At 38.0% G+C, this 13,002-nt stretch overlaps 1 protein-coding gene across 2 annotated transcripts in view; it reads left to right on the forward strand.

The window, feature by feature from the left end:
* The window catches only part of VWA8 (von Willebrand factor A domain containing 8), a 357,448-nt gene that overhangs the window by 165,120 nt on the left and 179,326 nt on the right, over window positions 1-13,002 (forward strand). For both annotated transcript variants that reach the window (XR_011492999.1, XM_014866869.3), the window contains exon 21: window positions 10,322-10,398. Coding sequence is in view for 1 of the 2 variants with exons in the window: in XM_014866869.3 (XP_014722355.3) it covers window positions 10,322-10,398 (77 nt within the window). In the remaining variant the exon portion in view is untranslated. The remainder of the gene's footprint in view (window positions 1-10,321; window positions 10,399-13,002) is intronic.

Raw genomic sequence — 13,002 nt, forward strand, 5'->3', positions numbered from 1 at the left:
GGATGTTCCTTTGGTTTAAGATGGTTCCAGAGAAGTTTGACAGACTTGAGATATATTTTGGAGGTAGAAATGAGAAGGATTAGTTATGACTTGACTTTGAGAGGTAGATTGGGAAGTACTGAGAATGACTGAGGTTTCTGCCTTAAACAACTGGGGAGATGGAGGTATAATTAATTCATTTAACAAATATCAGAGTACCTACTTTGTGCCAGCACTGTTGTAGGCAGTGGGGATGCAACAGTGAACAAAACAAGCTTCTCAAGGCGCTTCATTTCTAATGAGGGGAGAAAGACAACTTATAAATAAATAAATTGATAGAATGTTAAATGGTAATAAATGCTTTGGAGAAAGATAAAGTTAGCTCCTGATTTTCCTTCTTAACAAAGGAGCAATCTCACCATGCTCACCTAGTCTTTGTTATCCTTTTGCTCAAGGAATTATCTCGAAGAAATCTTTGATCCTTCTCTTTCTTCATCCTCCCATGTGCAATCCATCAGCAAGTTCTATCAATTCTACTTACAAAACAGCATGAATCCATCCTTCTCCATTTATAACCCCTTAATCCAAGCCACCACCATCTCTCACCTGGACTCTTGCAGTAGCATTCCAGCTGGTTTCCCAGTTTCCATCCTACCCCCTCCCTTACGATTCACTCTCCACACCTAAACCAAACTGATGTTTTTAGAATCTGTGTTAGTTCATGTCACTAACTCTGCTGAAAACCTTGCAAGGGCTCCCCATCACACTGAGAATAAAACCCCACTTCTTCACCTTGGCTTGCAAAACTCTACTTGATCAGACCCTGCTTACTTTTATGTCTTCTTGAACATTCTCTTTTCACACACAACACTTGAACACACAGGCTGTTCCTCAAATATTCCAAATTTATTCCCACTTTAGGTGATCAGCTGTAGCAACTCTTCTCCTGGAATGCCCCTTTTTGTAATCTTCATAGCAGTGCCCCTTATCACTCAGGTCTTTGCTTAGAAGCTACCTAAGGAAAAGTCTTCACATCTAAATCAGTGTGAAATCGCCACCCAGTCAGTATCACCTCACCCTCTCTTAATTGTCTGTAGTGAACTTATCACTATTTGATAATTTTCTTCTTTATTTAGTTGTCTAATTATATCATGCTACCTTTCTATCTACTTTTCTAATTTACCTTCCAATCTGTCTGTCTCTATACTTCTGGAATGGAAGCTCCCTAAGAGCAGAACACTTATCTTTCTTGTTCATTACTGTCTCTCCTGACACATGCCAGCACTCAGCAAGTATTTGTTTGTATGCTGAACCAATAAATAATCTCCTGGATGTGAATCTCTCCACTTGTCAGTGTATTTTGTATAGCATCGCCAAATTGATCTCTTTTTTTTACATTTTATTGAGGTCATATTGGCTTTTAACATTGTGTAAATTTCAGGTGTACATTATTATCTTTCAGTTTCTGTCTAGATTGCATTGTGTTCACCACCAATGGTCTAGTTTTTATGCATCACCATACACATGTGCCCCTTTACCCCTTTTTCCTCTGGTAACCACTAATCTGTTCTTATCTATGTGTTTATGTTGCACATGAGTGAAATCATATGCTATTTGTCTTTCTCTGATTTATTCCACCTAGCGTAATATCCTCAAGGTCCATCCGTGTTGTCACAAATGGCATGATTTTGTCTTTTTCTATGACTGAGTACTATTCCATTGTGCATATAATCACATCATCTTTATCCATTCATCCATTGATGGGCTTTTGGGTTCCTTCTGTGTCCTGGCTGTTGTGCTGCAATGAACATAAGCATGCATAAATCTTTTTGAATTATTGATTTCATATTCTTCAGATAAACACCTAGTAGTGGGATAGCTGGATCATATGGTATTTCTATTTTTAGGGGTTTTTTTAATGAAGAAGATTGGCCCTGAGCTAACATCTATTGCCAATCTTCCTCTTTTTGCTTGAGGAAGATTGTCGCTGAGCTAACATCTGTGCCAATTTTCCTCTAACTTTTTATGTGGGACACTGCCACAGCATGGCATGATGAGCAGTGCTAGGTCCACAGCCGGCATCCAAACCTGTGAACCCCAGGCCACCAAAGCAGAGCACACAAACTTAAGCACTACGCCACCAGCCCAGCCCCTATTTTTAATTTTTTTTTTTTGAGAAATCTCCATGCTATTTTCCGTAGAGGCTGCACGAGTTTGCCTTCCCACCAACAGTGTATGAGGGTTCTCTTTTCTCTACATCCTCTCCAATGCTTGTTATTTCATGTCTTGTTAGTTATAGCCATTCTGACGAGCATGAGGTGATATCTTATTGTAGTTTTGGTTTGCATTTCCCTAATAATTAGTGATGGTGAACCTCTTTTCATGTTCCTGTTGGCCATCTGAGTATCTTCTTTGGAAGAATGTCTGTTCATATCCTCTTCCCTTTTTTTGATCAGGTTGTGCATTTTTTTGTTTTTGAGTTGCATGAGTTCTTTCTATAGTTTGGAAATTAACCCGTTGTCAAGTATATGATTTGCAAATATTTTCTCCCAGTTGGTGGGTTGTCTTTTCATTTTGTTGATAGTTTCCTTTGCTTTGCAGAAGCTTTTTCATCTGATGTAGTCCTATTTGCTTATTTTTTCTTTTGTTTCCTTTGCATAAGTACACCTGGTATTCAAAAAGATCCTTCTAGGACCGATGTCAAACAGTGTACTGCCTATATTTTCTTCTAAGAGTTTTATGGTTTCAAGTCTTACATTCAAGTCTTTAATCCGTTTTGAGTTAATCTTTTACATATGGTGTAAAATAATGGTCTACTTTCATTCTTTGCATGTGGCTGTCCAGTTTTCCCAAGACCATTTATTGAAAAGATTGTCTTTTCTCCATTGTGTGTTCTTGACTCCTTTGTCAAAGATTAGCTGTCCATAGACATGTGGTTTTATTTCTGGGCTCTCAATTCTGTTCCATTGATCTGTGTGTGGTTTTGGGCCACTATCATGCTGCTTTGATTGCTATAAGTTTGTAGTATAATTTAAAATCAGGGAGTGTGATACCTCCAGCTTTGTTCTTTTTTCTCAGGATTCCTTTGGCTATTTGGAGTCTTTTGTTGTTCCATATAAATTTTAGGATTCTTTGTTCTGTTTCCATGAAGAATGTCATTCGGATTCTTATTGAGATTGCATCAGATCTGTAGATTGCTTTAGGTGATGTGGACATTTTACCTATGTTTATTCTTCCAATCCATGAGCATGGAATATCTTTCCATTTCTTTATGTCTTCTTTGATTTCTTTCAATAATGTCTTAAGTTTTCAGCACACAGATCTTTCTTTCAAATTCTTTGGTTAAATTTATTCCTAGGTATTATTCTTTTTGTTGTGATTGAAATGGGATTGTATTCTTGACTTCTCTTTCTGCTAAATTGTTATTGATGTATAGAAAGGGAACTGATTTTTGTATGTTGATTTGGTATCCTGCAACTTTACTCTATTGGTTGATTATTTCTAATAGTTTTTTGGTGGATTCTTTAGGGTTTTCCCTATATAGAATCATGTCATCCACAAATAGAGTTTCACTTCTTCCTTTCCAATATGGGTCCCTTTTATTTCCTTTGCTTGCCTAATTGCTCTGACTAAAATTTCCATTACTGTGTTGAATAAAAGTGGCAAGAGTGAGCATCCTTGTCTTCTTCCTATTCTCAGAGGAATGGCTTTCAGTTTTTCTCCATTGAGTATGATGTTGGTTGTGGGTTTGTCATGTATGGCTTTTATGTTGAGGTATTTTCCTTCTATACCCATTTTGTTTTTAATCATAAATAGATGTTGGATCTTTCAAATGCTTTCTCTGCATCTATTGAGATGGCCATGTGATTTTTATTCTTCATTTTGTTAATGTGGTGTATCACATTGATTGATTTGCTGACATTGAACCATCTCTCCATCCCTGGAATAAATCCCTTTTGATCATGGTGTATAATCCTTTAAGTGTATTGTTGTATTTGACTTGCTAATATTTTGTTGAGGATTTTTGCATCTGTGTTCATCAGTGATATTGGCACGTAATTTTCCTTTTTTGTGTTGTCCTTGTCTGGTTTTGGTATCAGGGTACTGTTGGCTTCGTAAAATGAGTTAGGAAGCATCCCATCCTCTTTAATTTTTTTGGAATGGTTTGAGAATGATAGGAATTAAATCTTCTTTGAATGTTTGGTAGAATTCACCAGAGAAGCTGTCTTGTCCTGGACTTTTGTTTTTTGGGAGGTTTTTGATAGCTGTTCAATCTCTTTACTTGTGGTGGGTCTATTCAGATTCTCTATTTCTTCTTGATTCAGTTTTGGGAGGTTGTTTGACTCTAAAACTTTATTGATTTCTTCTGGGTCATCTAGTTTCTCGGCATATAGCTTTTCATTGTATTCTCTTATAATCCTTTATATTTCTGTGATATCCATTGTAATTTCTCCTCTTGTTTCTGATTTTATTTATTTGAGTCTTCTCTCTTTTGTTCTTAATGAGTCTGGCTAAGAATTTGTCCAATTTTTTTTCTCTTCTCAAAGAACCGGCTCTTAGTTTCATTGATCCTTTCTGGTTTTTTTTAGTCTCTATTTTGTTTATTTCTGCTCTGATTTTTATTATTTCTTTCCTTCTACTGACTTTTGCCTTTGGTTGTTCTTCTTTTTCTAGTTCTTTTAGCTTTAGGGTAATCTTGTTTATTTGAGCTTTTTCTTATTTCTTGAGGTAGGCCTGGGTTGCTATAAATTTCCCTCTTGGTACCACTTTTGCTGCATCCTGTAAGTTTTGGATGTTGTATTTTCATTTTCATTTATCTCTAGGTATTTTTTGATTTCTCCTTTGATTTCTTCATTGATCCAACAGTTGTTCAGGTGCATGTTGCTTAGTCTCCACATATTTGTGACTTTCCCAGATTTTTTCTTGTAGTTGATTTCTAGTTTCTTAGTACTTTGCTTGGAAAAGATCCTTGATATAATTTCAGTCTTAAATTTATTGAGGCTTGCCTTGTTTTGCACCATATGATCTACCTTTGAGAGTGTTCCCTGTGCACTTGAGAAGAATGTGCATTCTGCTGTTTTGTTGAATGGAATGTTCTATATAGCTCTATTAAGTCCATCTGGTCTATTGTTTCATTTAAGGCTACTGTTCCCTTGTTGGCTTTCTATCTGGATGATCTATCCATAGATGTAAGTAGCATGTAAGGTCCCCTACTATTATTGTGTTGCTGTCAGTTTCTCCCTTGAGGGCTGTTAATAGTTGGTTTATATACCGTGGTGCTCCTGTCTTAGGTGCATATATATTAAGTGTTATGTCATCTTGATGGAATGTCCCTTTATCATTATATAATGGCCATCTTTGTCTCTCATTATCATTTATATTTTGAAGTCTACTTTATCTAATATAAATATGGCAACACTTGCTTTCTTTTGCTTGCCATTTGCCCAGAGTATCTTCTTACATCCGTTGCCTATGTTTTTCTTTAGAGCTGACATGTGTTTCCTGGAGGTAGCATATTGCTAGGTCTTGTTTTTTAATCCATCCAACCACTCTGTGTCTTTTGATTGGTGAATTCAATCCATTTACATTTAGAGTGATTATTGATATATGAGGGCTTAATACTGCCATTTTGTCTCTTGCTCTCTGGTTGTTCTATATTTCCATTGTTTCTTTTCCCTAGCATTTCTGCCTGCCATTTCAGTTTGGTGGTTTTCTGTGATGTTTTTCTCACTTTTCTCTTTATTTATGATTTGTGACTCTGCTGTGATTTTTTTTTTTGTAGTTACTGTGAGGTTTATATAAAAGTTCTCACAGATGAGATAGTCCATTTTCTGATAGACTCTTATCTCCATTAGCCTATGCAGATACCATCTCTTTCCTCTTCTCCTTCTATGTCTTTGTTGTCACTAATTATTCTTTTTTGTGTTATGAATTTGTGACCAAATTGAAGTATAGTTATTTTTGATGCTTTATTTCCCTTTATCCTTTATTTTATAGTTGTTTGCTAACTTGTTGTGATGTAGAGCTGCAATTTTCTGATTTTGTGTATTTATCACCTTGCTCAAAGCTTTGTAAACCTTTGCCTCTTGGTATCAGAAAGGAGGGCTCCCTCTTCATTTGTTGTAAGGCAGGTGTAGTGGCAATAAACTCCCTCAGCTTTTGTTTGTCTGGGAAAGCTTTGATTTCTCTTTCTTATCTAAAGGGTAATTTCACTGTATAGAGTATTCTTGGCTGACAGGTTTTGTCTTTCAGTATTTTGAATATATCTTTCCACTTTTTACCAGCCTGTAAGGTTGCTGCTGAAAGCCCGATGTGGGTTCCTTTTTAGGTTTTTTTTCTTCTCTCTTGCTGCCCTTAATATTCTTTCTTTGTCATTGTCTTTTGACAGTTTTAATATTATATGCCTTGGAGAAAGTCTTTTTGCATGGGTAGAATTGGGAGTTCTATTAGCTTCGTGTACTTGTGTGTCTAGTTTCTTCCCCAGGTTGGGAAGTTGTCAGCTATTATTTCTTTGAATAAGCTCTCCTTTTCCCTCTCTTCTTCCTCTGAGATACCTATAATCATTATGTCACTTTTCTTGATTGAGTTGTATATTTCTCAAAGAATTTCTTCATTTTGAAAAAATCTTAGTTCTCTCTCCTCCTCCTCCTGGATCATTTCTAGCATTCTATCCTCAAGCTCATTGATTTTCTCCTCCAGAAGTTCTATTCTATTTTTTATGATTTCTGCATTATTTTTTATCTCATTAGTTGTGTTTTTCATGTCCACAATTTCTGTTTAGTTTTTTTTTTTAAGAGCTTTAATCTCTTTGGTGAAATATTCCTTCTGTTCCTTAATTTTATTCCTGAGCTCATTTAACTGTCTTTCTGAGTTTTCTTGTAATTTGTTGAGTTTTTTGTGACAGCTATTTTGAATTCTCTGTGAGTCAGATTTTAATATTCCCTGACTTTAATTTTGGTTTCTCGAGAGCTGTCATTCTCCTTCTTTTCTGCTGTGTAACCATGTTTCTTCATGGTGTTTTAGGAATTGATCCTCTGCCTGCACATTTGTGGTAGTAACCACCTTTCTTATTAGAGTATGACCTTGATTATTTTTTTTCTGAGCTGCTTCTGGTTGTATTTGAGAGCTTGTCCTTTCCAACCTCCACTGTCATTGCTAGGGGCCTCATCAGTGGTCTCCTTGTGCTGCTTGTGCCTCTGAGGTTGTTGGTGCCTTGCTGCTTTTGAAGTCACTATAGTTTCAGGTGTTGCCACTGGGGTCACCAGGCTGTGAGCAATTCTATTGCTTCTGGGGTCACCTGGGTCTCATGTTCCCCCTCTTGCTCTCTACAGGCTTTCCATGGGCTCAGGTGGTGCTGCTCCATGCCCCACCTTTGCTGCTGCTCCTGAGTTATCTGGGGGTTCTGGCAGCACTGCTGTCAGGGGTGCTGGGTTCAAAGATGTCACTGTTCCAGTTGAGAGCATTGGTTCTAGTATGCAGCTCCTGCTGCTGATAGAGCCATTGTCTGGGATGCTGCCAATGGGTGCTGGATCTCAGGTTCTGCTGTGGTTCCTGAAGCCTCAGGTTGCAGGTGCCACGGCTTGGAGAGTAGGGACTAAGCCAGAAATGTTGTTGCTGGCCCGACAATCTCTGGTTACCAGTGCCCACCACTGTGCTTTTTGAGACCTCAGATCAGGATACCCTGCTCCTGCCATTGAAATCCACGGTTTTGTTGCTGTTCCCACTGCTGGGGAGACCAGTGCCACTGCCAGGGGATGGAGAGGGAGCCAGGTTGGATTGCCGACTCTGCTCTGTGTCCTGAAGCCTCAGACATGTGCACCATTCACCACCGCTGGGAGGGGCAGGGGCCAAAGCCTCTGGTTGTTGTTCTGGGTCGCACAGTGGTGGCCTGCTCTGGAGCCTTGGATTAGGGCACCCAACCCTGCCTGGGAAATTTACGCCTTGAATGTAGTCCCCACTGCTGGAAAGACCAGTGCCACTGCTGGGGGAGGGAGAGGGGCCAGGTTGAGTCACCGACTCCACTCTGTGTCCTGAAACCTCAGGACATGTGCCAGCCACCACTGGTGGGTGTAAGGCAGGGCCAAGCCATGAGTGCCATGTTTGACCTTGCAGCTGGTAGTCACTGGCATGTGCGCCAATGTAAGAATCTGCATTTTGGATTGCCACTGCCAAAGCAGAGGGAGGGGGCTGCTCCCCTAGTTCCATGGCCTACTGGAGGTTTCGTCTCCCCACCTTCACATATATAGATGCAAGCATCACCAGGCATTCTGGTTTGCTATACAGGGAGTCCTTTCTTGGTCACTGGATGTCTGACTGGTTGTAACTTAGAGGGGAGACAAAGGGAATGACTCATTCCACCATAATGCTGACGTCACTCTCCCATATTGATCTTCTTTAAACATTTATTTCATTGTGTTTTTCTCTGGTTCAATGATGAACAGTGGATCTTAATTGCCTGCTACTGTCTGTGTGTGCTTCATACCTCTGTCTTATTTATAAAGCAGTTGGTAATCCTTCCAGTCCCCTTAATCTCTCTTGCATCTATCATTTGGTGACATATTTAATGGACCAAAGAGAAGAGAGAGCTTCTAAGCCTAATAGAAGCTATGTCACATAAGCTAACAGTTGTTTATGTACACTATTGACTTGTCTTCTATTCTCCACATGTACATGTCTTATCCGGCTTTGAGAATTGTGAGGGACAAATTCTCTTATTTCCTTTGAGAATTTGTTTATCCTAGAGGAATTATCACAGTGCCGGGACAAAGATGATGCTCAATAAGTACCCATTCAGTTAATTTAAATTTCTATCTTTGGTGCTTGTAGAATGCTTTTCTTCATAAGATATTTGAGTATGTAGCAGAAATACCAATAGTAATGCTTGCTTCCCTTTATTGGGCTTCTGCTCTTGCTGCTAGGCACCATGCATTTCCCTGGTCTGCCTAATTATTTCTTCAGGATGGATTTCTAGAAGTGGGAAAAGACGTAATTCTTTCCAGGTCCAGGTTACCTAAATTAATTTCAAACTGAAAAAATACAGTCTGTAATGTTGAGACTAAAAGCATCAGCATCAGCATCAGACAGATCTGGATTTGAATCTAGGCTCCACTATGATTAGCTGTGTGACTGTAATCATGTCACTTAACTTTTCTGAGCCTTGGTTCCTTGATTTGTGAGGTTGGAATAATCATAATAACTACCTCATGGAACTGTTGTAATGATTAAATGAAATAACATGTGAGAATACTTAGCATAGTGCCTGGTATAGTATAAGAAATCAATAAGTGTTATCTATTGCTATAATATATGATACAGAACTCACCTTTTTAAATCACCTCTAGTCTTCCCACATATCCCACTTGTTAAAAGATTTACATTCCATGAGTAGAATAGTCCACCTCTAAATGAAACCTTTGAAGTGGGGAAAATAGCAGGGGAGTGGATTCCATTTTTAGCAGTGTCTTCTACAAAAGGACAGCAACTCTCAGCAACAGTAAGTGGTAAGGAAATGAGGGCATTTAAAGTACATGTAATTGAGACTCATTAATAGGCTCTGGTTATAATTTTACATTTCTAAGTTTTTAAAGGAGTGGAAAGTAGAGTAAAAGTAGAAATGAGAGTTTGATTAAAACAGAAAAAATAGAGTATTATATTTATCTTTCTGTAACTGAAAACTGTATTTCTGAAGAACTGATTGAAAAAATTATTGTTTTTATACTTACTTTATCACCTTTGATGCCATTCTTCAAATCTGAAATAGACAATATTCTGCTGTAATGTCTACACTTCGATGTAAAATTATAGAACAGAAAAACAAGTTGTAGAAGACTAAAAATAATCTATGAGTTTCCTTTGAAATAAGAGTTTAGAACTAGCATATTTAGAAGTAAATTTTTTTCCTTTTTGTAAAGATTGGCCCTCATCTAATACCCGCTGCCAATCTTTTTCTTTTCTTCTTCTCCCTAAAGCCCCCCGGCACATGGTTGTGTATCCTAGTTGTAGGTCCCTCTCATTCTGCTGTGTGGGACGCTGCCTCAGCATGATCTGATGAGCAGGTTTAGGTCCGCACCCAAGATCTGAACTGGTGAAACCCTAGGCCACCTAAGCAGAGTGCACAATCTTAACCACTTGGCCATGGGGTCGGCCCCTGCAAGTAAATTTTTTTAAAAAGCTTTTATGTCATAGAAATGTGCTGTATATGTTTGCTAGTTTCGTTTTCATTAAAACAATAGGCTAAAACAGTACAATTTTGAGAAAGTAGGTTTTGGTAAAAGATTCTTCTGGTTTATTTTACCTCTAGACAAAAGTCTCCGTTTGTTTAATAATTTCTCTGTAATTACAGGGCGTAGGAAAAAACAAGATTGTTGACAGATTCCTTCACCTGCTCAACAGACCCCGAGAATATATGCAGCTGCACAGGTAAGAGGATAAGACCTGTAGCCTCTTAAGATGTTTTAATCGTTTATTTTTCTCCTAGTACAATTTAAGAATACTTCCTTACAGGCCCTTTTATAAGCCAGTTTTGTTTCTGTTCCTCCTTCTCTTATCTCTCCTCTCCTTAAAAGGTAACGAAACCATGCAAAATTTATTTTTAAAGTGACTAATGCTATATAAACATGAATTAATAGATATTTTGTGGACAGAGAGTGATGAACATTATATTCTGGGAGCTGATTTCATCGACATAAAGGCTCTTAAATTAGAAGAAAAATATGTAGAGGCTAAGCTCATGTCTAACAAGAAGCTAAAATATCTCACAAGGAGAAACAATAAACCATGTGAATCTCAGGTATGAGACAAGGAACTCAAAAATATGGAACAAGTATAATATTAGTCTCCTTGCCTTCCTTGAATACACTTTGTGGACTATTTAGTTTTATGTGGTCAGAATACTGGTTCAGGGGTAGCTTTTAATCAAATAGATTTTATTGACAGGGCTTGTTTTCAGCTTTATCAGTGAACCTATTCCAAATATTTTTAAAATAAAATATAAGCAGAAAATCCACCAAAAAGGAGAGAGAGAGAGAAAAGAATATAGCAAGTAATAAGCAACTTAAAACTAGATTGAATTGTTATTTTTTTAATCCGGGGAGATAAAAAATATTGTGTAGTGGAAAGAAGATTGAACTGAGTTACAATAATTCTGGTTTCTGGTGTGTGTCCTTTCACTAAATAATGATATGATTTTGAAAGAAAATTGTAGGAGGGAAAAGAAGACAGAGTTAGTGGGCGAAAGGTGAAAGAGAAAAGGAACAAGGTAAAGCTGAGAGTTAGTCAAAACTTCTCTCTTGGGCTTTACACCTCTGGCTGTGATGGAGTAATTCATTCCAGGTTAGTCCTACCACAGTACAAGCATACCTCAGAGATATTGCAGGTTTGGTTCCAGACTACTGCAATAAAGTGAATATTGCAATAAAGTGAGTCCCACAATTTTGGTTTCCCAATGCATATAAAAGTTATGTTTACACTATAGTGTAATCTATTAAGTGTGCAATAGTGTTGTGTCTAAAAAAATTTACATACCTTAATTAATAAATACTGTGTTGCTAAAAAATGCCAACCATCATCTGAGCCTTCAGCAAGTCATAATCTTTTTGCTGATGGAGGGTCTTGTAAAAAACAGATTATCTGCAAAAGCACAATAAAATGAAATATGCCTGTTTAGAACTATAAAACTGGGTAAGACTCATAAACACTGGGAAAAAAAGAACTACTAGGAGTCTGTGAGCTGAACAACTACCAGAACTCCTATGTGGTTAGTAGCCTTCATTAAACATTCCTGGTATTCAGAAGATATCCTATAGCGTCTATGCTTTAGAAGTAGGACCAGTCTACCCCTAGAGTAAAAGCTACTCCATGCCCACACTTAAAAATTTTAAAAATAAGCCTTGAAAAACACAGGATGCTTTTTTGGGAAATTATTTCTCGAACAAAATGACTTTAAAAATAAAGGGGAAGGGGGGCTGGCCCCGTGGCTGAGTGGTTAAGTTCGCGCGCTCCGCTGCAGGCGGCCCAGTGTTTCGTCGGTTCGAATCCTGGGCGCGGACATGGCACTGCTCGTCAGACCACGCTGAGGCAGCGTCCCACATGCCACAACTAGAGGAACCCACAACGAAGAATACACAACTATGTACCGGGGGGCTTTGGGGAGAAAAAGGAAAAAATAAAATCTTTAAAAAAAAATAAATAAATAAATAAAGGGGAAGGATATTAGGACAGAAAATGCCTTGAAAAGATCAAACTGGGGCCAGCCCCATGGCCAAGGGGTTCAATTCACATGCTCTGCTTCAGTGGCCCAGGGTTTCACCAGTTCAGATCCTTAGTGCAGACATGGGACTGCTTGTCAGGCCATGCTGAGGCAGCGTCCCACATAGCAGAACCAGAAGGGCCTACAACTAGAATATGCAAGTATGTACTGGGGGGCTTTGGGGAGAAGAAGAAGAAGAAGGGAAAAAAAAGATTGGCAACAGGTGTTAGCTCAGTTGCCAATCTTCAGGAAAAAAAAGAAATGATGAAGTTGGTTCAAAAGTAAATTAACTGCTTAGCTGAACAAACTTAAAAGTCAATGAAGGAAGACTACAAGATCCAGACATTCAGCAACATAGCATTCATAATGTCACACATTCAATAGAAGATTACTAGACATACAAAGAAGCAGGAAAATTGGTCAATAGAAATAGACCCCAAAATGACAGATGATGGAATTAGCAGATGAGGACTATAAAACAGTTGCCGTAAATATAATCAAGCATTTCAAGGGGAATAAAATGAACGTATGAGGGAATTATTAGGAATTTTCAATACAGAAATGGCAACCCTGAAAAAGCAGTCTCACATATGAGCAATTGGAGTCTCAAAAGAAAGGAAAAAGAATGAGACAGAAAAATATTTGGAGATATAATTGTGGAAAAATTCCCAAATTGGATGAAAAGTATAAAGTTAGGAATCCAGCTCAATGAACCTCAAGCAGGATAAGCAGGAAACCACAACAAAGTGCAATATAATCAAATTATTGACAATTGA

The sequence above is a fragment of the Equus asinus genome, chromosome 11, assembly GCF_041296235.1.
Source record: "Equus asinus isolate D_3611 breed Donkey chromosome 11, EquAss-T2T_v2, whole genome shotgun sequence".
In the NCBI taxonomy this organism is placed as follows: Eukaryota; Metazoa; Chordata; class Mammalia; order Perissodactyla; family Equidae; genus Equus; species Equus asinus.